Source organism: Anas platyrhynchos, chromosome 13 (assembly GCF_047663525.1).
Source record: "Anas platyrhynchos isolate ZD024472 breed Pekin duck chromosome 13, IASCAAS_PekinDuck_T2T, whole genome shotgun sequence".
Classification (NCBI taxonomy): Eukaryota; Metazoa; Chordata; class Aves; order Anseriformes; family Anatidae; genus Anas; species Anas platyrhynchos.
The window spans coordinates 18,385,193-18,411,019 of record NC_092599.1 but is presented as its reverse complement, the minus strand read 5'-3'; the positions used below and the strand labels follow the sequence as shown (position 1 = coordinate 18,411,019).

At 40.1% G+C, this 25,827-nt stretch overlaps 2 protein-coding genes across 5 annotated transcripts in view; one reads left to right on the top strand and one right to left on the bottom strand.

Annotated features, from left to right (window-relative positions):
* The window catches only part of EFCC1 (EF-hand and coiled-coil domain containing 1), a 55,562-nt gene extending 34,242 nt beyond the window's left edge, over positions 1-21,320 (top strand). Inside the window, exons 3-8 of one of the 2 annotated variants that reach the window (XM_027467549.3) lie at positions 4,515-4,660; positions 6,654-6,786; positions 7,090-7,255; positions 13,156-13,314; positions 16,613-16,682; positions 18,259-21,320. In XM_027467549.3, the coding sequence (XP_027323350.1) occupies positions 4,515-4,660; positions 6,654-6,786; positions 7,090-7,255; positions 13,156-13,314; positions 16,613-16,682; positions 18,259-18,392 (808 nt within the window). In that variant the 3' untranslated portion in view covers positions 18,393-21,320. The remainder of the gene's footprint in view (positions 1-4,514; positions 4,661-6,653; positions 6,787-7,089; positions 7,256-13,155; positions 13,315-16,612; positions 16,683-18,258) is intronic. The other variant, XM_027467550.3, reaches the window with a different exon arrangement.
* CFAP92 (cilia and flagella associated protein 92 (putative)) overlaps positions 1-25,827 on the bottom strand; it is a 173,733-nt gene that overhangs the window by 88,074 nt on the left and 59,832 nt on the right. The window contains exon 1 of one of the 3 annotated variants that reach the window (XM_038186158.1): positions 6,558-6,659. The exons of 1 other annotated variant lie outside the window; for it this stretch is intronic. The gene's annotated coding sequence lies outside the window, so the exon portion shown is untranslated. Of the gene's footprint in view, positions 1-6,478; positions 6,534-6,557; positions 6,660-25,827 lie in introns of those variants that run through there. One more of the 3 variants, XM_013091946.5, reaches the window with a different exon arrangement.

Sequence of the window (25,827 nt, the reverse complement as noted above, 5' to 3'; positions counted from 1 at the left end):
CCTATGTCCATGCAAAATTGTTTATATATATACACGTATGTATGTATATATATACACACACACACAACCTTTATTCCAATAGACAACAAAGATTCACTACTATTGCACATTTACTCAGCTAACTCTTCTGTGCCCAGTCTCAGATGAGAACCTTCTTTGATCCAGCTCATATTCAGTTCCTACTTATAAATGAATGACATGCTTCCCCTTTATGTGAGCAGTAACAGCAACTCCCCCTCCAAAGCATACCAAAACTACAAATTTCCAGTGTATTTATTTCCAACAGATCCTTGACATTAAGTATTGTAGCTCTGCAAACAAAGTCTCTTTGGTGTTGGGTGCGTGTATTTGCTTGCTTTTAAAAACATCCATATTTACTCATCTTGCTGCTTACATTTTTCCTTCATTTTTATCTGGCACAGAACTGCTCTGGAATTCCAGCTTGTCTGGCCATATGTTCCTTCATGCATGTTTAAAATATGTCCCATTTTCAGATACCTTGAAATAATTGTACTTGCCATGTTTGGTTCTAGAAATCGAGGTTTAATTTGTGCCCTTTAGTGCATAACAAGTTATAATTTCACTGTATTCCTGTTGGAGAAACCAAGGCACAATGTGATTCGATGCAAATGGCAGAGCCTGTGCCAGCACTAAGATCTTAGTTCTGGAGCACCTGGGTCTGAAAACTCTTGCTCAAAATTCCTTCCCCCCCCACCCCCCCCCAGAGAGGAATGATATAGCTGTCTTTAATCATATATTGAGTGGGAAGACCTAACAAAACACACCTTCTGAATGACCCCCTTAATTTCCCCATAATCAAAGAGGGCTGATGACTTCCTCTCAGGAAAATTACTATAGAATGAATAATCACAGTTTGTGCTTTGGACCTGATCAACTAATTTTAAGTTCCCTTATAAGACCTGCAGAGAAGTAAAAACACTCTTTAGGCCTGTTCTGAATCTTGTCCAAGTGGATACAGTTATTATTTTAAGTCCTGCCAGAGTGCACTGAATTTTATGGGAAGGATTGAACATTTTTATTATTTTTTTTTCAACTGAACTTCTCAATGTTGTTTGGACTGCAAGCTAAAGTGAAAACAGGTTGCCAGGTATAAGACATTAATTTGATCTGTTGATGGTGGTATTAAACATTACAACACTAACCCACTGTTAATAGAGAAGATTTTCATGATACTTGAATATTCTTCTCAGTCTTTTTATGGGTTAAAACCTTAACCAACTTTGAAACAACAGTTAATATTTAATGAAATCTCAATATTGCTATATTATGCAACCTAGCTCTAGAAATCTCTAAAATCCAAGCAGGTGTAATTTATGCCATTGCTCAAGTTTAAAAGAACAATCCACCAAATACTGGACAGACATCAAAAACTGTAAACAATTCCTATTGAGTATCAGGACCCAAATTACTTTTCTTTAAACACGAAGAAAAGTACCACATTTTGGAAAACAAAATGTGATATACTTGTTAAAGGAAAAATTCCACAGTACTGTCCAGAACACTGAAGCACAGCAAAACTCTGCAGAGATCTCAGGAGCTCCTGTTTTGAATGCCCAAGCTTGCTATGTAAGGCAGCTTTGGAGGCCACCGTATGATTCCGCCAGAACTAATGCGAGCTAAATGACTAGCCAGGCTTCATTCTCGAGCTGCTATTTCCTTTGACCGAACAGGAAATCCAACTGTTGCTAAGTAATGGCACAAACTGTAAACAAAATACATCATTAATTTTCATGCAGTCAGTGCTACCTGAGGCAGTAAAGAGCAGTGATGATTCCTATGCAAGGTTTGCCTCACTTTGTGTCCCTACACTGACATTTAAAAAAATAACTCATGATCATATTCACTTAGTGCACATATACTTTCAGAAACACCAAGGAAACTAATATTGGTGTGATTCTTCAGGAACTGAGAGCAGCTGTGTTAGATTAAACAAAAGCTCTTAGCAATACTTATCTCTAGCTTGGCACCAGCTCTTCTATTACTACATCTAAAGTCCCCTTTCTAACAGGGGTTGAATTTACTGGCAGGAAGCATTTAGATTTGTACAAAATGGTATTATGCAACTTGTTTCAGTAGAATCAATTTCCCAAGTGTTTTAACTCTCATTTTATGTTGATGAATATTTACTGTGTTAAGTGCAACAAATATTCATCAAACCAAAACTAATCTTAGGAAGAGTTCAGAAGGAGATTAATTTACTGGAAAGCCCCTGAAATTGGTTTGCTTTCTTCTGCATGTAGATTCTTTGTGAACTATATGATGGCTCCTACAGGGAAAACAATATAATCATGCTATTATACGGTCTAAGTGGGAAAATATCCTGATGTAACTACTGAAAGTAAACAAAGGAAAAATACTCTATATGAAGTACATTAGTACTTCACATACAGCATACATGTGAAAAGTACAAAATCTTGTAATGGACTGAATCCTGTTCATTTAGCTCCATACCTGAGAGGTTGCTTATTCCTAGCTCTGAAAATAGTTGATATAAATTTTACATATGGGGACTGATACTCCAATTTTCCATTTATCTAATGTGAGTTGTTTTTTTTTTAATTACAAGTGTCTGATTTTATAAAACCTTCATAGCGCTAATTTCCCTAACATTTTATGGAATAAAATTACATATGTACAGTAAAAAAATGAATGCTAAAAATTCACTGTTATACTTAATGAAACTGAGATACAATAATTTTTTATTTTTTTTACTGTTTTATACGTAAAATTCATTTCCTTTGTCTCCTATATTGCAAACTGTATTTTGTCTAAAATAGCAATGCTGTCTTCCAGTATATTTATAAGAAAGCACAGGTAGGAAAGCCAAACTGAACCAAACCAAATGTCCTGCAATGAGAAGAGAGAGAAATTCACATGTACTTCACGTTATGGTCATCTCACATTCCATTTCCATTTTTTCCAAAACAGGATTTTATTATTTTGTTTGTTTTTTTTCTAGAAAATAAATTCAATCTATGTGAGTACACTTGTTAGACTTTGCTTCATGTACAGCAAAATTCTCCATTTTACTACACAGAATGGTCTTTAACTCTTAGATGCCTGGGTCGTCTTCTTGATTGGATAAAAACATTTAAAACTCAACTACATGAAAATACACTCTAGATTATTCCTCCAATACATGTTACTTCAAATTTCATCACAAGTACTGCCCCAATGCTCTCCATTTAGGTAAATATCAATTCCTCAGTCTGAACAATCATTGTCCTTCACATTGAATTAAATTACTTTTTTAAAAAATAGTTTTGATGGACAAGTTTAAGGACTTGAATTCATCAGATTATTTTTAATCCAAAAATAATGCTACTCATCTCTAATGTAGCTGATATCAAAGTATTTTGCAATCTTTCTTTTTTAATCCGAGTACCACATCTTAAATTGTTTCCTTTAAGAAATGGAGAATACTATATTCCTCTCAAGAAAAAAAAATACGCAATTTCAAATGAGATCGTTAGTAATTCAGAAGCACAGTGCTCACCGGTTTGCAGGTGCAAGACTCCATTCACATATCATTCTTTTTGACTTACCAGTAAAAACAGTACTTGGGAAACTTAGACCTAAACCGCCTAAAAGAGATCTCCCTGATGTCTTTTGTTATAAATAACTGAGCAGAGAATTCAAAGACAGAAGTACTGAATACTAATCTTTGTTTTTGAATTAACTACATAGTCTTGGTAAAAGGTCTTGATTTGCTCTTGAAAACAAACTAATTCTGAAACCTTGGTCTCACTGAAATAAACAGAGCCAACTTTCCTATATCTCTGTGAACACAGACCATAAGCTTTGTATTTTTACATCTGTAAAATAAGAGGTGTACTTAAATGCCTCATAAGGGCAGTGTGAAAACCAGTAAGTCAATATGTATGTGGCGTTTGAAGCTGTGAAACAACACCGCTGGCTATTAGGGCCGTCCTCTTCTTGCATCCTAGAACATGACGAACATCCCAGTCCATGTAAAGGGGCCACAAAAAGTCTTTAATACTGTTCTTTAGACTAAACTGAAGCTTGGTTCAATGCTGAACCAGGCAAGTAGCCTGATATTTGTAAATGTGAACACTGCCCTAGGTGACAGGATGCAGGACATGCTACCCTAGCTATAGCTGTGTCCATGTTCAGAAGTTAGCACACACTCCAACACTGTCAGTTGAAAACAGAGACTCCGAGAGACATGGCCAGACTAGACTGTTTCCACATATATTGTCCAGATGTCTTTGAGATGAACTAAAAGCTAGTAATATTTAGTTCTTATTACTTAACTCTAAGAAGAAAATCTACCTTCCTTTGATTCTCAGCAAAAACAATGAAAGGCAGCCCTTGGCAGTTTGATTTCACAGGCACAGAAGGTAAATGACCCTGTTCTTTTGTGGCATGCCTAAACAATTTCTATTATATGCTACACCATGCACATTCATCTTTCTTTTTTGTTTCCTTTCAAATTTGGTTCGAGTCCACTTTATTTTACCTTTCTTTTCCAGATCAGGATTTGTGAAGTTTCAGCTTCCCTCAGGGAGCAGCCCAGAGCAGAAGGATGCAGCAGCTTCACCAGATGGAAGATACTGCTCATCCCTTGTGCAGCAAGATCGAAGATCTCCCACTGGCGAAGCTGGGATTTCTGAAAATGGTATCAAGCCTAGTATCCAAATATTTTATTTCCTCACTGACTTGTAAGATCCTCAGCAGAAAAATAATATAGCTATTAGTCCACCAAAGCTGCTAATACATGTCTTAATACCTCTTGAAACCCTAGATATAAATAAGGGGTTAAAATCTCAGTTTTTTACTTCTTCCCCGCATAAATTTTGTTTCATACAAGACTGAACATGTTGCTTAGAGCTAAGGTTTAGAACAACTGTGGATTTTTGTTGTTTGTTTTATATTCACCATACCAAAACCTTTTTCCTGTCTTAAGAATACAAAGTTTTTGTTGTTGTCATTTTTTAAATAAACTCATAAGTTCAGCTGAAGTCATTTCCAAAGAAACCATTTGCAGTTGATATTCTGTACAATGACAATCTTTGGAAACATTCTGGCTGCTTCACAGCTCTGAAGAGATCCAACCTGCTTTGCACATGGAGCCCTAACCACTGGCATAGCATCACTCACTTCTGATTTCTCATGGGACTGCATGAAGCATTCTTTGAAATTCTTCTAAAGTCACAGGGTTTGCCTAGACTAGTTCTTATTTAAAATGACCTGGACTACAATTTACTGGTACTAGAGCTTTCAAAGCGATGACAACTTTTGGTGGATCATTTAGCTGCTTTAACGATGAGAGGCATTACGATAGTTATCTTAGAAGCCAAACACCTTCTCCCCCTTTGGTTTTCTTGACCATTCTTGAGCAACTGCGAAGTATGTTTGGTAAAACTAACTTACCTTCAATGAATTTTTGAGATCTCATTCAAAGGAGACCAAAAAAGTTACCTGACATTAACTGTAAGTAACAACACATCTTTACTACAGACTAGAGAACTGTATGTACTGACATAAAATTTGATTTTGTGTATTTATTGAACAGAGCTGACAAACAGATGCTCAGGAATGAAAAAAATAATGATATTCAAATATAGTTTACTTTGCAGCATGTTCTGCGTTTGGTTAGACTTATAAAATTGAGCTACTTTCACAAATGCGTTACTCAATCAAGCACTTTTGCCAGCTCAAAGACAGATCCCATGTCTAATCTATGTTACCCATATTTCAAGTCCAAACAGCTTTTTAATAAAAGTTACTCAAACATATTAACTGCAGGGAGTTTTTTCAATCTTAAAATTGGAAGAAGCGTTCCATCAAATGCAAATAGAAAAAAGGATTAGTTACACAGAAAAGAAAAGAAACTGCAAAATTGAATGACTGCAAAACTGCATGCACATTTGGGATAAACCTAGATAAGCTATATATGTAAGCCTAGGTACAAATTTATTTATAAAATCTTTAGGTAAAAATTAGTAAATATTAATTCTTTAGAGCAGAAGAGTCATTGCATCAAAGGAATATTGTAAATTATTCTGCATTAGCCAGATGACCTCTTACTTAGCACATGAGGAGACGTGAGGTTTAGAGTAGACAGGTAAAACTAAGCATGAGATACCTCTAGGTCTAATACTATAGTTCTATGTAAAAACCAGCATCCCTTCAAAGCACAGTAAACAAATGAATCAGAGAGTATTAAAATTAAATTCCTGAACTCTGAATGCACATTTGGCTGGTTCAACGACTATACAAAAAGCCCCAACACAGTAGAAAAGTTTCTTATTCCTGTTGAAAAGTGCATATTCAATTGCATCCATGAAGAACAATTGTGCTAATACATTGTTCCTTCACACTTATCCTTGTATTTGACTAAGTTAAACGAAAGTAAAGAAAACAGCTCTATGTTAACTGCAAGAAGGTGCTGAGATGTTCAAGGTTCTTTTAAAAAAGAAGAAAAAAAAATTACCTTTCCTGAGACTACCCTGCTCTAGATTCAGAGCCCCCTTTCCACAGGTGATGTTTCACTGGGGAGTTTAAAACCTCACCTGGTGTTTTCTGGGTCTCACTGGTTTCAATCAGCACAGCTGCAGCACGTCAGGGTGGCTGTTTGGGTGCTGAGCGGCTGTTGGTTTCTCGAGCAGATGACCAGCTGTTCCGCTCTGTGGAGGGCCAGGCTGCCTCTGATGAAGAGGAGGAGAAGTGGGCAGGAGACCAGCAATCCCAGGCGGCCCAGGTGAAGAAAATACTGGCCAAGCTCCCTTGCTGTGGCAGCGGGTATGTTTCTGAAATGAATGCTACCTGAGCCCTTTGAGAATATTTCTTCATGACCTGAGGGCATCATGGCTTCTGTGTAATATAAGCTGTAATTCTACCTGGCAACATCAGCAGGCCCAGCCTTTACAGCAGGTGGGAAGCAATGGCTTAAATACCCACACTTAATCCTAATCAGCATCAGCTGGGACACCAAATTCTTATCTCTGCTGACAAAAGTTTGGTGGGAAAGCAGGCTTTGTTTTATTTTTTAACATAAACATTATGAGTGATATGAACTTTTTTTTTCTTCACATATATACATAGATGTGATGAAAAACTGCAGAAGAAGTTGATGTCCTACTTGGAGATCACTGATGCTGATGGCTCTGAGACAGCCCCTGCAGAGCTGGAGGAGAGAATCACCCAGCTGACAGAGCAGCTGGAGCTTAAGGGACATGAAGTGAAAAAACTGGAAACAAACATGGAAGAGGTAACAGGTGCCAAGCATAGTGTGAAGGAGTTATTTATGCAACTTGAAGTGGCTACAGCTACATCCATATGCATTTACGTGTATTTTTGTTCGGGCCTTCCCATGTTCTGTTGCTGGTATTTCTCACTGTGCCATGAATGTGTTAGCAAAACCACACCACACTTTCCTGTAACACCTGCATTGCCAGTGTGGCTCCTGCCTGCACCTTTGTTTATTTGGAGGATGAGATGTGCACCAGCTGCAGTCAAACCCAGGCTCTTGAAACACCACCCTTTATTTTAATGGCTGAGGGCATTCACTGATGCCATGTTTGGGATTGGTACCATTGCTGACCAAAGAGCTGCCACACACGTTAACTCTAGGGTTGTAACATACAACTTTGGTTCCTCAGCTCTGGAAGGCACGCTCCTCAGGTCCTAAGACCTCCAGCCCCTGCAACAACTCTTTGAGAAATCCCCCCAGTTGCTCACCATTTTGTAGTCCTTAAGAGGAAATCATCCGGTTTACTTTGGTTGGTTCTCAGGATTAAACCAAGATATTTTTAATGAAAAAAATAGTTCTCAGGTTTAGCAGCATGCTCATCTTTGCTTCAGCAGGGGTTAAAACTACAGTAGTTAAAAGTCTCAGTGCAGTACCCTAGTAGTCTTGTGTGATATTACCGTTTAAATACTGCAAACATTATCCATTGATGGCCATAGATCTAAACGCTGCCAATCTTTCTACAAAACAAGATAGAGTGCTAACTGACTGCAAGGTGAATTTAAAATCAGAAAGATGAATCTTTTTGAGCCTGATAGAAATTTATTCTTATCCTCCCTTATTTTTATTTACCTAGTATTTATATTGCATGTGCAGTGTTTGGTATTTATATTTGCTGCAAAACAGACAAGTAGCAAGTGATTCCTTTCAAAAGGGTGACTGTTTTCATAATCAACACCAAACAAATTGAAAGATTGAGAAATTTACTCTTTCTCTAACTTGTGAATAAGTCTATTGGTTTAATAAACCACCAAGAATACTTTCTCTGATGACCTGACAAATGTACTTTATACGTTACCCTTTATACTTCTGTCTGGATTTGCTCAGTGCTGAAAGGTGAGATGTCAACAAAGCTAACAAGTAACAAACCCAGCAGGCAAGTGAAAAGCAACAGTCTCAAATACTGATTTACTAATTGATTTCATCTAAGACTGTAAAACCAGGGGATAAAACAGCTGTGAAATTTTTCATGTCTTGAAAGTTCTGCTTTCCAAAAACTGAACATTTAAAAATACCTTCTACTGAAGAGAGGAGGAGGAAGATGTCAGGACTGGGGGATAAAAGATGGAGAAAGCACGAGCAAATTCTAAAAACAAAGCAAGATGCTGCCAAGTGTAGTGTTGCAAAGAAATGATTATTGTTTTCTATAAAAACTCACATACAAACTCTCAGCTTAATTAAAGACAACTAGTTCATGGCCTGTCACACAGGGTCAAATGAAAAGTTCATCCTAATATCACGCGCTTGATGACTACAAGCAGCTGTTACTCAGAGAAAAGGAATGAGAAGCAGTCCAGAGAACTTTCGTCTTGGTACTACTCACCTGGTTTCCAATAAAAGACGGGTAGATACATCTTGAACTGGACATTGCATAGACACTATTGCCTTTAATGGTCAGCACTGGAGCTATTTAATGTGGGTTTAACTTGAGTTTCCTGTTTCTTTAGTTAGCAATGCTTTAGGTATCTCAGGGCCAGAACTCCCACAAACTAGTTACAAAGGAACAGGTTTTGAGGATTTGCTTTTGTTTGCTTTAAATCTGTTGCCTGATCATCCACTGTCACTCAGTTCTCTTGCTTGGGACAAAAGTTTACAGGCTCTTACTCCAGAAATACTGCCTCACTTACAGTCACTCTGCCTCAGCTCTCTTGGTATAGAAACAGTTACTTCTGTTATTCTGCTTTATTCTTCAATGTACTTTTCAAGCTCTGTTACTCTTTCTGAATGAGAAGAGCTGAAAATGTACTTAGAATTCAAATGTAAACTCATCATGGTGTAATTGTAATTTTTGTTTTGTCCCCAGTTCCTTTTCTAGTAGAGTCTAGCAAGTATTGTTTTGATCTCTGCTGACCATGGAGCTATTTCCCAGAGATTACATCTCTTCGATCTGATCTCCTTGTTGAGCTGCAGTCATAATCACTGCATAGATATGACGTGTCCTTTTCCAACATACCTTATTTTGCATTAGCAACAATTTCATCTGCTCTATGTTATTCAGTTATTCAGTCTTGTGCAATCCAGTTATAATTCTTCACAGGCAGGTCTAATTTTGATTACCCCCCAAAAAATTGTATTGACAGCAAACTTCAACATTTTGACATTCACCCTTTCTAAAAATCATTTCTGAAAACGATGACTAGGTCTTAATCCAGACCCTAAGGTCCCCCTTTCCTGTGAAAACTCATCCTTCAGTGCTGTCTGCCTGCCTATCAGTCACGCTGTGCTCCGCCCCCCTCTTTTAACCAGCTGTAGGTCCAGGATCTGCAGGATCTGCACTACTGTCCTGTGGCAGTTACATTTTTTGAGTCTTTGGCTATGCATCTTACCAAAGCTTTATGCACATTCAAAATACATTCTGTCAGCTGAATTAACACTCTCCATACATAATCAGAGATGCTCTCAAAGAAATTGAATAGATTCTTCACTAAGTTTGTCCATGTGTTCACCGAGTCCCTTCTCCATTACAATTTCTATCAATTTGCCTGACAGCATTGCTGGAACTCCTCGGGTGATTTGGTGTTCCTCAGAACATCTCTGCGGCATCTGTTACAAACTGGTGCTACGTTTGCCACCCTCCATTCCTCTGAGGGTGAATTGATCTAAGACAATTTGTGCAGCACGGTTCAGCACTCAGTGCCAGAGTCCTGATACTGTTTTCTTCCTGTTCTGAAAAAGTTTCTCAGCGTCACTGCTTGTAAACAAGACTCTAAAATGAGCTCCTCCTTCACTTCTGTAGAAAACACAATGGAGTGTTTTTCTCTTACATCCTTAAGGGACTTTTATACTAATTACTTTGATACTAATTATTCATTGTCCTAGATGTTTTTGTGCACTTTACTCCAGAGCCCAGATTTTCCCCTTGGCATCCCCCCTGTTACAAGAGGGCTGCCTATCAGCAACTCCCTTACTCTCAATGTTGATGTGTAGGAAGGCAGTGTTTCCATTTCACAGATCCCAAATCAGGCTATGCTGAGGGACTGGGCAGAGCTAAGAACATAGTCCACTCCTCTGAGCCCTGTGGCCTAACTACTGACCATCCCTCCTCATTATCCATGTTTTAAAAATAGGTCATGCTTAACTATTGTCATTAGCTTATTTGCAAATGTTAAGGTACAAACAGGTGCTAGATGTAACCAGTCTCAGGAAATCCATCTGGGAACATGCTTTAATGCTACGCTGAGACACTGCCTTAAAGCACAGTCAGATGAGAAGAAAAGAAAAGAAAAAAAAAAAAAGAAAGAAAGATCTTCCATGTTCATACATATAAATGTATGTAAATATGAATGTATCCAGAAGCGAGCATCCCTCCATATGGCAGGGACTATTATACTACAGCTGCTGTGAGAAGCGGTTTGCTACTTGCCGTAGCCTAGGAAATACAAACAAAAAGGGATTTGTAGGAGCAGTCAAAATGAAGAAGAAAAGAGGCAGCAGCAGCAACAAATGCTACAGCCAGATACCGCCAGGGGTGCTCTCAGCTAAGCATATTGCCTGTGCTCTCCGTAAAAACCGAGCAGCTGGTCATGGCAGCAGCCAGCAACGGGGAACTCAAGTGGCACGCACACTGAAGAGCCAAGTTAGTGCCTCTATTCATGCTGTGTAGGAGACCCGCTGCTCAGCCTGCAGCCTTTCAGGAGCAGCCAGCAGAGGACAGAGGAGGCTCTGTGAAGCTTCGCGATGTCAGTGGCTTTGCCAACGTCACCGAAGCAGCAGCTAAAGGCAGCAGCTGGGTGACATTGTGGGCACAGGGGCAGGGTGCAGGACTGGGATAGATGCGCACCGGTTATGAATTTCCGTGAGCATCTGTCTAACTGCATGTTGAAAAAGTCCATTTTAGACATAAAAGTAATGACCTTTTTTCCTCTGTGTTATTTGGTCTGACACTGCTTCAGCTGTGCAGGGGAGCAGAAGTGCTGCCTGTGTTCTGTACATCTCTCTGGTGGGTGGCATTTACGATGCGGAGGCATTCTGCAGTGTAACAGAGGCGACCCCATGGTTAATTCTCTGCAGACCTCACGCAGCCCCTGGAGCAGTTGTTTGCCTCAGCTGGACTGCTGCCGCAGTGGTGCTAACAAAGGTGGCTCCACATACAGGAAAACATTACCTTATTCATCTAAAAGGAGCGTTCAGGCAGGGACACTGAAATCACTGGCAGATGGAGCAGATTCAGTGGTCCACGCTTCTGTAGCTGTTGGACAGCTCAGAGGAGCCAGAAAGCCTCACAGAGCAAAGCTCAAGGAGAGTTAATGTAATGACAATTTCCATATGGTGGGGGAATTAACACATACTTTTAGCTCTGTCAGAAACTAAAACAACCTTCTAGAAGGTTCGATGTGGATCAAGGTTTATTTTCTTTTTCCACTCTGATGACATTTCTGTTTTAAGGAACTGAAACTCCTTCCCATATACATGTATTAAAAATGCACTGGGATACAGATTTCCAAAAATAAAATCCGTTAAATACCACATATACTAAGGACTGCAGTTCTCTAGTTCAGCTCTCTCTAAAACTAAATAAGACTGCAATAAAGATAAAAGAAAACAACAAAAAGGGCCCAACAGACCCAGTGAAATTGTCATCTACCAGACATAATTTTGGTTTTCAGTGTAATACAAATGAATATATTTACATTCTGTTTGCAACAAGAAATTACAAAAAAGGATAACATTTCAGAATGCTGGGCACAGAATGAGAAATGAAGTTTATTAATAAAATGGAAATCTGTCAGTGCTCACGAAGATCCAAAATTAATATATATATATATGTATATATATATATGTATATATATATGTGATGCATTTTCCAGAGGATGCTTTTCATGCTCTTTTTAGCTACTTAGTCATGCATCAGCAACAGGCCTGGGTCTGTGACAAGCAAAGACACTTTTGTAAATGGTGTGGCAGCTTTCTAGTACAGCATCAGTCACTTAAGCATAGTATGGAAACAAAGCAACATTTCACATCCTTAACATTCTTCCACAGGTAGGTCTAAGAAAACCAAGTGGGTCAGTTCAGCTTAAGAAGTAGTAGGAGATCACTCCTGCCTAGAATTTCTGTAGTCTTCAGATCTTGGTGAATCTGGGCCTTTTTGTGCTTAGCTGCAAACCAGTGCTTCACCAAGCAAGCAGGCCAGTATTGGGCAGAACCAGAATCTTACGGATCATTCTGTAAAACTTAAAAAGAAAACAAACAAAAAAAAAAAAAAACAGCTTAGAAGAAATAGCTAATTACCTTCTTGTTTCAGCAAATACACGGATGATTGATATGTAGAGCTGCAAGACAAAAATACGGTAACATTGCTGAGGACACACAGTTATGTACAGAACAGCTATGTTCTATAGAGGAATATAGGGATGCAATGGGTTAGAAAAGTAGATAGGACTGCTAGTACTTAACATTTCTGAACAATCTGCTTGTACCCAGTGTTGAGTGAACTGCCATTATGTGTGAGCGTGAAGCATGCACTTCCTGGCAACTATTGATTCTTTGCTTTATATAGTACATTAAAGAAATGTACTTTTCAAGATAATCTTCTGGAGGGAACTGACATTTACCAGACAGAGAGGAAAACTGAGCTTTGCAATTGTTCAGCAAGAAAGAGAAAAGCTCCAGTGCTCTTAATGCCCTGTGTCATTATCCAGATGAAAGGCCCATTGCTGACTGAACTGCAGCAAAAGGTGGAGGAGACCGAAATGCTGAAGATGGAGCTACAGATGTTGGAGACTGAGAGAGTTAGGCTGTCGCTGGTGGAAGAAAAGCTCATGGATGTTTTGCAGCTTCTTCAACAGCTTCGAGACTTGGTATGACAAAGCAGTGACTTAGGACTGTTTTTGACAGTGTCCTTTCCAAACCCCAAATGGTGTTTATACATTCATTCAGTGCAAAGTCCTTTACACCAAGAAACATTTTTACGTGTATTTGCCCTTGGAACTGCTCAGCAATTGCAGAAAACTTTCAAGTCCCCATGGATAACTTTACAAAAGAAGCCTAGAGATCTCCTTGGATCTAGATCTTGAAGGTCTCATTATCTTCCAAATAAAAAGTTGGAGGAAACAAGGAAAACAAAAGTGCTAGTAATCAGAAAGATTCTAGAAGATTATTTTTCCTTCTTGAAGATACTTTTTGCTGTCAAATTGTACGCAAATTGTAAATTGATTTTATGTCAATTTACCAAATTTTAGATGTAGGCAGCGTTCTTCATGTGCTGTTTCACAGCATAGTTTGTATGCTCACGTCATACAAATCCAAGAGTAGCTGGGCTACAACATGACATTTTCATGAAGACTTAGAATAAGGCTCTCTTTATATTTATTTATTGCAAAGCCCTGTAAGCGAGCCTTTCCCCAGAAAATGAATTATCTGCTCATGGTCACAGAACTCAAAGCTGGCACTTCCAATTTCGGGTGCACACAGCTGGTGCTGCCGCACGGGGTTGGGGTGGAGAGGTCCCCCATGTGGTACCTCTCCAGTTCCTGTTCCCTGCCATGGGACCACTTGTCCTCACAGCCCAGCGATCCAGCCTCTCCCCCCCTTCTCACAGAGGCCACAGGGCGGTGCTGGGAACGCACCCTGGCATGGCACGGGGTGATGGCAGCACGACCTCCCTCACGGCAGCAGAGAGGCTGCAGCGGGGCACAGAGGCCGGGCTATGCAGTCAGAGAGGTGCTGAAATGCAGCAGCGACACAGTGCTCTTCAGCATGGTACAAGAAGTATAATATAGAAGTAGGCAGAAAACAGCTGCCCAGGCAGGAATTGGGCTAAAATTTAGAGTTAATGCTGCAGTCTCTTATTTCAGTAAGATGATGAAGTCTCACACACTTTAAGGTACCATTTTTCAAGTTGAAGATGTAGAAAATTATGGGGCGCACCTCCCATCACAGGCAGCACCAGGAGGGCTGGCATGGCCACATTACCAGGACACGGAGCCGAGTCTCAGGCCCTGCCTTTTGCACAGCGCCTGCAGTCAGCAGCAGCTGCCGGAGGCACCCTGCCCTTGCAAGGCACTGCCTCCAGTACCTGCCGAGCTCAAAGCCCCAGGCTGAGCCCACAGTCAGCGTTTCGCAGGTGGACAAGAGTCCGGCTTCTCCTTGTGCAAACAGAAAGAGGGGTGCAACAAAATAATAAGGATAAAAAAGCTGGGAACCTTTAACGGCATCCTGCAGTAGCACTGAATCAGTATTAAAAGCAAAATACCCTTCCTATAGGGGAATATACCCTAAATAAGGTATTTTTCTGTGAGAAGCTTCTTACCCAATTAATAATCCAAACATGGATTTACAAGAGCTGATACAATAACATCCCAGAAGTACACGGCCAGTACAGCAGTCCTTTAGAAAACAAGGTTAAATCTCCTGCTTGGGGACTGATAATGGAACAGGGTGGCCAAAAGACAGGCTAATTGGGTAATCTGCAGGACATGCTGGACGCTGGGAGCCAGGCTGTACTGCTGGGAGCTGATTTCTCCGGTAATGACTCAGGATTCTCCTCAATTTTCAGCTAAGCTTTGCCTAATCTGTGTGAGATGAGAATGCTTCCTCAGATGCTCACTTTGCTCTGTTTGAAGTGTGCTCATGTTCCACTGATGACTCGAGGGAACAAGTGCAATATCTCCTAATTTGGTACCTTGTTTTAGCACTTGACGTGGAAATTCTGCTTTCATATCGGAAGTCTGACACATGCATCAATAATGATCCAGTGCAGGATTAAGCTGGGAAAGAGTCTGACTGGCTGCAAGCGTAACAAACTTTTGTGTCAAGATTTCAGCATGTCATTCCCTGGTCAGTCACACTATCACACATCGTCTCTGCTCAGGAGACAGTCCCTCACCCCAAGTGCCGTGTCTCCGTGATGGTAGCACGTAATGCCAAGCTCTGCTGGAAACGCCACAGAAGGCTGCCAGCCTCCAGAGCACAGACACAGGCAGCGACGCTGTCACGAACAAGGGAATTCCCAGCGTTCCCAGCAGAGTTTAGCAAGGATCCCCTAAATCCCTAATGGGATATACTTCAGGCAAGAGAAAGCCTATTCAACCATAACTGTGGTTTTAAGTGTCATTTCACCACTGTATTCACCTTCATGTTAGAAATACCCCAAGTATGTCATTTGCAACAGAATCTACTGCAAAGCAATGGCTGTCCAAAGGCAAAAGCACTTTGTCAGGACTATGAAAACCTCACAAGGCATTGTAGAGGTCGTTTGTAAACCCAGCCCGCCACAAACTGCTTTCCACTGTGCCCCCCCAGGGGCAGGGGAGCAGGAGGGGGGCGAGAGGCAGCAGTGAGCAAGGCGGCACTGCTGAGCTGCTGCCTGGTGCCTCGGCTGCTCCCCATTTCCCCTCCTGCAAGTTATAACCAGAACATCCTCTCCCTACAGATACAGGGCCTCGAAGTGCTAATTAAACTGATTGCACGACCATCTCCCAGAAAGCAGGCATTAGTGTCTAGACGGCAAATTAAGAGTGTTTGTTTTCCAGAGGCGTTATGGAACATCCCCACAGATCCCTGATATAAAACTCCCACTGAAACAGACCGTCCAAACCCGAAGCAGTTTTACAGCCCTCTCTGGCTTGTATTTATTACATCTCAATATATAGCTAAGAGTGGGCCTGCTGCATGGTATATACAATCTCTTCTAATTTGGCTGCACCTAAAATGGAACCCAATGGACCCCAGATGGGTCAGAGAAGCCCCCTCCTGAGGTAACACCACAAAATATGCCCATTTATCTTTCAGCACAGGCTTAGCAGAGGTCTGAACAAGCTTTCATCATGCTTGCCCTACTTATACTTCTTGCCATCTAGATTTGTTTAGGCACAAGCTTTGGAAAACTGTATTTTCCACTGAGTAACTACAGGTTCTCTTGTTACAGACATACTGAGCAACTGGGACCCTCTACAAACTGCTGTTATTTCAGCAGTATCTAAGTTAAACAATTGAAAATAAAGCCATATCAGCCAATATAGGGTCTTGGGTTACCAGGATTGGGTTTTGTTTTCTTTCAGTTTTCAAATGCAAATACATTGTGCATAGATTTTGTTTGCATACATTTAAACTGGTGAAGAACATACCTGTGCCATAATATTGTTTTATTTTTTGAAGAACATATCTAAACGAGCCTTGGGGAAAATCCTGCTGAGCACTTTGGAATCCTGCCGTGACCCCCAGCACGGTAAGAAAGTAAATCATATATGAAGACCAAGAATCATGAAAAGCTAAAGGGAAAAAGACTAGATAATGAACAAACAAGTAGGAAAAAATATGTCAAGTACTGGGGGACAGGATGGGGAGAAAGAAGTCCTATACAACAAGATTACCAATAGAAAGTGATGCTTTCTAGCCTGCAATACTTCAGAAATAAAAACATCCAGGGCTTCTTTAGCTAGATTTTAATTAGAATTTGGCCTTAGGGGGACAATTCAGTACCCTACTTTTGTCTGTGGGGCTTCATTGATACAAAAACATGTCACATCAGTATGCAAGCCACCTATTTATCAAGTTACTGTCCTGGTGTATGTTGTATTCCTCTTCTGCAACACAAACAATATTTCTGTAAAGAAACTTGTTCAACCTTGCACTCTTCTAATAATAACCTTTCATGTTCCCCTTATGAAAATTAAACTTGCAATCTCCTCTCCCTTGACAATGGTCCAGTGTGCCAGAGCTGCCTCTGTAGGAACCAAAGAGGGATCACAGCCTGGAGGTTTAGATTTGATTACTTTGTTCCTATTAGCAGAGCATTTGTTCTTACCTTCAAGAAATGAACATCCTGTACCAGGCCAAGAACAGGGCTTATAGGTGCTTTTAATAGCAGACCACATTCAAATACAAGATTATAGAAGAGCAGATGTGGCCTGAGGGCTTGGTTTTGGAGAATATTAATAACAGTGATTTAGAAAGAATAACATTCAAACCATTCTGGTTTTTCCTGTTCCAAAGCCTTGTTGTTATTAGCGTGCAGCAACTGAGGGCACAGGCAGCCCAAAGCTATGCTGTGCTGTTCCAGCATGGCTGCAAAGCAAGGGAAAAGAGGGCAAAGAAAGACCTTTATTGGCTCCAAGACACCAGCACAGAGAGAAACTATGCCTGACCTATGGGTCAGATACTTTCTTGTCAAACACAAGATAAAAGGAGCCTGTTAGAATACATATAATGTATTGCCAGGCAGTGCTAGTACTTATACTGTGGAGAACACTGACTCCAAGTGATGCTGCTGAAACAAATTGCCTCCTGCAGTAACCACAACACATCTCAGCTTCCTAAAACATCACCAAGGAGTTAAACAGTGAAGTAGCTTTGTAAACTGCCCGACCATTCTGCATCACCATTGCCATAAACTGTTCATCTTCTCTGCTTTTAATTTGCTGGCTGTGCACTTGATGTGATGTAAGCAGCTTTCTTAAGTCTTTGTAATCAATCATTTTCTTCCTGTTTGACAAAACTAAGCAAAGGAATGGTTGAATTAGCAACTTTTTGTTGTGATATGAAGTAATCTTTGGTACATATGTATGTGAGAACTCAATAGGTAGTGAATGAAGCAAAAGAAACAGTAAGGAAAACAGGCCTTGTACCCAGTTCTACTCTCATTTTTACAGGAAAATAAATTCATTATTTGTTCTCAACATTTAGGCATTTTATGTTAATTACTTGCAATGGCAGCTATGGAGAAGAGAGCTCATGTTATGATTGTTAAAGTGCTAATTTCTGTCTTTGTTCAAATTATAACATTTGCAATTTTCTTTTAAAAGGAAAAGCCCACCTATTTGAAGTCCTAGATACTCTCTACCAGGAGCTGACAGCCTGTGAACTCTTACAAAGCCAGCCCCTGGAGAAGGCGCAGAGTTGCCAGTCCTTGTCCAACCCACTGGTCATCTCATGCTGAGCGGCAAGCTGCACGATGAGCTGAACGCCGGCCCTCATTCACTCACCACGGGATGGATGACTGAGACTTGTCCACTTCGAAGGAGCTCAGTAATGGAGAAGAGCAATAGAATAATTAAGCCAGGCTGTCAAAGGTATGCTGCTTCCAGGAGGGGTGCCAGTTCCTCAGCTGACAGCAGCCCGCCCTGACGTGCACAAGCTTTAAGGTTACGTGATCATTAGGCAGCAATGCCTGTCTCTGACAGCAGCCTAACCATCCTTGCACGGCCCTGGGACTGTACTGGTTAGCCAAATAAAAAGAATCCCAAATACACCGACATGACCTGTGTAGATTTACAGCCCCGGTTACATGCTGCCTGGGCACAATTTCTAGCTTTTGTGATAGCTCTGTTCAAAAGCAAAAGGCAGCCTGTGTATTCACTGGCAAGTAAACTGCTTCTCTAACATACAGGTAACAAAGTGAGTGCATTATAAACATAGACACGGCTCTATGCCAGTAGTGAAAGCTTTAAGGACTCATGTATAAAATGTATGTGTGTGTGTCTGTATATGTGATTCAATTATTCATCTTATTTAAAGATAGATTTGTTATTGCTCTGCTGAATTTTATATTTGCAATTATAGAGATGCCTTAGAAATCTGCAAAAACCTTTGCCAATTATAGGTTTGGATTTTATATTAAAATTTACATTTCATTTCTTGGAAAAGGTACAATGCAACCTTCCTCCCAGGGAAGGACAGACAAATTCACTTTGCAACAGCTGCCATTGCTGCATTGGCAAACGCCATGTGCAGTACCTGACTTCTCTCACTGGCTTTCCCTCAGTGCAACTGGCCACAAAGCTGGGCCCCACTTGCAAACACATTAAAGTAAAACACTGGGCCTAAGCATGGTGCCACGTAACATCTTAATCAGCAACAGAATAATTCCTGGAGGCAAAAATAAAAAACCATGGGCTGCTTCCCAGATGCTTTCACTGTTGCATTCAACTATCAAACACAGAAACTGAAGGAGCAGAGTTCTGAAATCATCCAGATGGATTTATGTTATTAAAAAGATGCACTGGGGAGCTTTTAAGAATGTGAAATGATTTGCCAGCAATGAAATAAGACCAGACAATTCAGAACTGTGCATGTATGATTTTGTTCCGTGAAAATGGATTTCTTAGTAGAAAAAGATCCTTACCACAATCCAATCTGGGGAGAAAGAGGATTTCTATTCCCTTTTATTCAGAAAATGTTATATAAGTTTTATATGCCTCCATCCAAAATTGCACTACATGACTTAGCATCTGGAAACCCAAAAGTCTATAATATATATTTTCATTTCATTTTAGAGGTGGAATAAAGATGTTTTGCAAGCAGTGGAACAGACTCTAGTCAACAGAGTTTTACCCAGGATTTTTTCTGGTTTAATAGAAGATTAAAAAATAGATATATATTTTTAATGTAGATTTTTCATATAGATAAGTTAGATGTGACAGATAGATTTAGTGCAATATTCACTCTGTACGAAAGAAAACATATACTAATACTAAGTACAATACTAACATAATCCTAAGCATAAGATACTATTACTTAGTTTATACCAGACTTATGCTACAAAAACCATACACTAAATGTGCAGCAAATAAAGGTTAAAATGAGAGCGCAGTTCCCTGCTGGAGTTCATTTTCTCCCAAATCAAGAACAAGTATCTGCCTTTGTGCAGCTCTCTTGGACTTTTCCAGGAACATATAAAGAGAGCAAATGTCAGCAAATCATAATCATAATCAAAATCATAAGCATGATCTATGTGTAGATTTGGCAGTAGGGGCACCTCAGGAATAGGTTTGTAATGCAAGTACATGCTGATTATGGCTGCCTTCATGTACTGCAGGATTCTTTCAACACTCAAATCAATATTACTTACTCCATCCACTCCAGATATACACATACATGTCAGCTCGTATTATATACACTTATGTATGCCTTAATAGAGCTATGCTAACTGTATATTTTTAGTATCTTTTTCATCACTGAATTTCTACTTCTAATATATTTCTGGAAATCTAAACTTAAGTAGAGTGCCGTGCTAATGACAAAGCAGGGGAGGAGCAATGTAATCTGAGGGAGCAGTGCCCAGCTTACCCAAGCTGCAGTTGAGCTGCATTTGGAAACTGGAACATGTCACTGGCAACCTGAGCTGCTGTTAAGGGAGAAGCAAACAGCTGAGGTAAAAGGAAGCTTTTGTGAATAAATAAACATTTAACTGATATGAGGAAAAAAAAAAAAAAAAAACATACCTTGTTAAATTAGTTAATTACTAACATTTGTATTTCTTTACAAAATGGCTATATCAGAATGATTTTTGATACATCAGCATATCCTGATTAATCTTTTGAATTGGATTGGTGGTGCTTTTTTTTGTGTTTTGTTTTGTTTTGGCGTAACTGAAGAGAATGTTTCAGTGTGGCAGCAATCCAGGTGCATCCAAAAAAAGATGTTTATTTTAACTTCAAAGAGCAATTAATGTGAAGGAAGTCAGACTTGCAGTATTTGTGTGAGAAGAATGGATCTTCAGGATGGATCAAGAGGCAGCCTTCAGTCAAATCCTTGCTGGAAATTGGAGGCAGAGCAAGGCATTGTACTTTGAAAGACCTCCTTTGTTTTATACTGTAGCCTCACTGTAGCTGTGGCTGATAAATATTTAATATGAAGCTGTATAAAGTGACTTTAAATCAATGTAATTGAGAAATTTCTAGCTCTGCCTCAAAAGCAGGTAGGCTTCAACAGTTGGATCTATTATTTGGAACCCATTCAAATGAGACTGCACAGTAATCTTGGGAAGCAAACCCAAATCCCTCTGTTTTCTGTAGACCTAGTTCCTTCAGTCTAGTGACTACAGTGGATTTCAGCTACTTGTTATTAAATAAATAGATAAACCTTGCCTTTTTGAGTATTGGAATTTTTCCCAAATAAACAGCTAACAGAAACACCCGACCAAGTCTCCTTAATAGCTTCACCGTATTTCAAACAATAACAGAGAAGCAGTTATTACCCCCGGTGTTAACTGCATAAAAAAATTCCTCCTTTGACTAGTCCTCACAGTAACATACCGTGCAATTGCCCACCAAGCACAAACTTGGTGTTAGATTTGCACAAAGCAGTACTGCATGTTACAGGGAACACATTTTGTAAAACAAACTTCCCTGTATGGCAAAAACTGAAGAGACAACAGCGCGCACTGAGCCCTCCATTCAAAGGGTACAACCACAAACCCAGCACCCCACATCTCTGCAAACACTTTTTTTCATTGTATGCTTACCACAAAGTAAGAAATGACCCTTTGCTTCCATGTTGACGTATCAGTAAAGTAAAAGATCACAGGGAGAGAGCATGTGCTGTAAACACAGCAAGTGTGATTGCCCTCCTAAAACTGCTTAAGAAGTCCAAGCCCATCGGAGCGTGCCTTCCCAGAGCTTCTTTGGCCAGTCGGCAAACCACGTCGCAGGAGCACATGGGACAAGTTACCAGATGAGAGCAGAGCCCTGCTGTACCATTCTGGTGGGGGTCACTTAGGTCTTGTCTGCAGAAGAGAAGCACACTACTTTGATTTTCAGTTAAAAAGCCCATGGGCATCTACAAATGAGCTAAAGCAACTTAATTATGCTGTTTTTGAGGCATTGTGGTTGAACTCTGGCCTTACACCATGCTTGAGATCTTATCTTCTCCCCAGCATGCTCATTCCAAATTCTAGAAGTTTTTTGTTTTTTTTTTGCTTTATTTTATTTTAATTTATTTTATTTTTTAACACCAGATAATAATTCTGTTCTTACAGGAAGGACAGTTTGTTTCCTCCCAGTTATATCTCCTGGGATTCCCTAATGAAGTCATCCCAGAGGAAAAGTTCCTCTTTGTCACCTTTCCATATGGCCTTTCTTTCTTTTCCTTCTTCATCACTACCTGTGGAGCAGTAAACCCTCAGGTGCCCAGATCTGTACTTTAACACAGGATTCCAGTCTTTCCCTCGGAGAGCTGCCAGCAGAGCTCTCAGCACTCCCAACCCTCGCTCCTGCGAGTCTCTGGGCAGGTGCTGCTCACACGGCAGCAGGACGGGGCCCTCTGCCCTGCTCACACATCCCCCAGGCCTGGTGGGTTAGTTCTCACCGACTCTGCTCACGCAGCATGTTTGCACTTCGTTAGCCTTAGCAGAGCTCCACAAACTGTGATCGGCCTCACTTTCTTAGCAGCTGCCATCATGTATCTGGTACAATTTATGCTGAAAATGAAACTTGGCCCTAAGAACGAAGCTGGGGTATTTCCTCCACTGATCTCCATGGTGTTCCCACAAAACAACCCTTCTGATCTGACTCCTTCTCAAACTACTGTCTTCTCCCAGTGCCCTTCTCATTTACAATTTGGCACAACGCTACCTGAGAGAACCTGAGGGTCTGCAACACTCCTAGCACAAGCAGCGTTTCCTCTTCACATTATTATTACATTTTTTATTTTTTACTTTATACAAGGTATTAACTATTAGTGTATGAAATTCCACCTGATATATAAAGGTTGTTCAATAACTGTCCAATTTATTTTCTCTGAACCTCTATCTGCAGCCATGTGGCAGCTGTGACACTGATTTACAAACCTTCTGCACCAAGTCAGTGTGGCAGTCCCCAGTCTCTATCCAAATCTACTCTAAAAGTTTGCTGGTATTTGTGCACATTTTTGGAAGAAAAATTCCTTGGCACTGGCCCGTGTTTGCTGAATTTGCTGAAATTAAATTTTCTATCCTTTATGATACAGTCCATTAATCTACTACGTGGTATATTTCCATGCTGAAAGACTGTTTAGATTTCTTTTTTTTTGTTTGTTTGTTTTCATTGAACTGCTAAGAAGAAGGGAATGCTTTCAAACAGTGCAGCATGAAATGGAATTGCTAGGTATGAGAATGGCAATGAACATTCCCAGCACGTGTGCCACATCGCATTACCAGCCAAAGGGTCTCTCTTAGATTTATAATGCCATGGATTTTAAAGACATTCAATCCTTTAATATTTACATTACCTTATTTGATTAATAATTTTACGTGTAATTCTGCATAATAAAAAAGCAACAGAGTGTGTTTCTGAGCGTGAAATTCAATTGGAAATCATCCCTATTTCCTGAATTACACCTTACTTTCAAAGGGCCAGGATTTGTAGAGTTCCTGTTAGGTTTTCATTCTACTTTTTTTGGCTCTTTTGTAAACAGGTTCCAGCCATCCAAGGCCCGCTCTGTGTGAACTATGGGAATAGAGACATTTGTGAGAAAATAGCATTTGTGAGAAAACAGCAGAGGGTAAGCAGCACAAGGTATGCAACCAGGCTGAAAGCACCACAGGGCTGCTGCTACCAAAAGACAGCCTGTACCAGCTGATCTAAAGCTGGCTACCAAATTTCTCAGATCACACCTTACTCAGTGAGCTGAGCATATGTCAGGCTTATGAAACACTTAATTTAACACACCATGTAGAAACATAGTAATGAGATAAGGCCAATGAGCAATGTCTCTACTGAGGGCATATCTTCCCTACAGACCTATTGCGGGGGCTGAGCAGCAGCACCCTGCATGCCAGGCAGATTTATCCAAGTGAGAGGGGATAGGCTTCAAAACCTCATTCAAATACTCTATTCTCTGTGGGGTTTTGTATGAATAGTACTTTAGAGAGCACAATACAAATTACACTATAAATGACTATTTGATGATTCTGCCTCAAAGAACTATGAGCTAACTTATCTTTGTCAAGGAGTAAACAAGGGCTGTAGGATGACATTGAAAAATTATCAGCACTCAAGTGGTTTCACCCACATCCTCACTGCAAAGCAAAAAGGTCACTAGAGCTCAGTGTGTGTCCTATTAGAGTTGGGGACAATTTCTGCACTTGAAGAAAGTTTTGTTGTTTTAGAGTTGTGGTTTTGCTGACTATTATTGATTTTTTTGCAACTACAAGTTGAAAAAAAGTACTCCGATAAAGCTCATGTTCAGTAGATCATCAAGCATTTTTTAGCTCTGAAAGTTAGCAAAAAAAGAGGGGAAAAAGAGAAAATACATGGAGGGTGAGACAACCTGACCTAAACATACAATTTAGACCCCAAAAACATGATTTTTAAAATAAAGAATATGCAATAACAAGGGGAGTGACTCCCTCTTTCTCTGGGTGTGTGTTTGAACTAACCTGGAGAACAAAGTTCACCATACATTCACAGTGCTAGTCCAGCACATGCAGCAGCACTTCTCTCTTGTCAAGCACTGCAGCTCTAACCAGCTCTGGGGACAACAGGAGCAGTCAGGATGGCTGCTAATTACTTATGAACAAACATCTGTCATGCCCTGGGCTGAGACACACCACCAACTCATCTACCAAAGGATTGATAGTCACCCGAAAATGTCACCCGGTTTTGAGAGTCATTTGAAAGACATTCCTGAATGTGCTCAGATTTTAAACCTAATAGTCCTCCGGGGCCTCCTCCGAGCCCTGCCATCGACAGCACGTAGCACATCCTACTGCCATGGAAACCATTTCTAGGTCACCTTTACATAACAGTGCAGAGAAAACATCTTATCACCAACTCCACCATTACAGCACACTCCTTTTCAACGAAGATTGCAGTAACCAGCTTAACTTTTGCTGTAATTACACCAATAAAAAGACATACTCTCTCCGGGATAAAGATGGGAAGATACATACCATGCAGGAGGTCTTGGCTCAGAGTCTGCTGGTACACTCCTAGTCTTTTAGGGAAGGAGGCAAAATGACTGCCTGATCCTATGCATCCATTTTGTAACTCAAGCTGTATGACAGCTTGTGTTAAACTAATGCTTTAGAGGAAATCATTAACGCTGAGAGAACCTACCAAGAAGGAAAACACAGCTGGAGCTGCTTTGATGTATCTAGCTGGAACTACATATAAATAAAACTGACAGAACCAATAATTTGAGTCACAAAATCAGATTTAAGGAGCCATTCAACTGAACAATCTACTGAGTAGAGACAGAAAAGAGACGGGAAGCATTTCAAATCCTGAAACACAGAAATATTTCAGGACATGAGAAATAAGAAATAATTACATATCAGATGCTTTTCTGTTCAGGGAATGCCAAAGGCTTACTGATGCAGGAGGAAGAGACTGAATTTTTACAGTGACTGTCAGTGAACACTCTAACCTGATTATTTTAAGTATAGAGTCAGGATGTTCAGATCTGGGAAGGAAGTGCCTTTAGCAAGACGGAATTTGGAAATGAAACCTATTAAGAAAGATAAACAAAGTTTTCATATTACATTGACAAATGTGAACATTTTATTTCTATGGTGAATAATTTTAACAATGGGTTGCTCTCAAGAACTTACACTGCAGGATTTCTAGTTTATGTGCAGGGCACAGTCCTCCATCCCAACAGCTGCCAATCCTCAT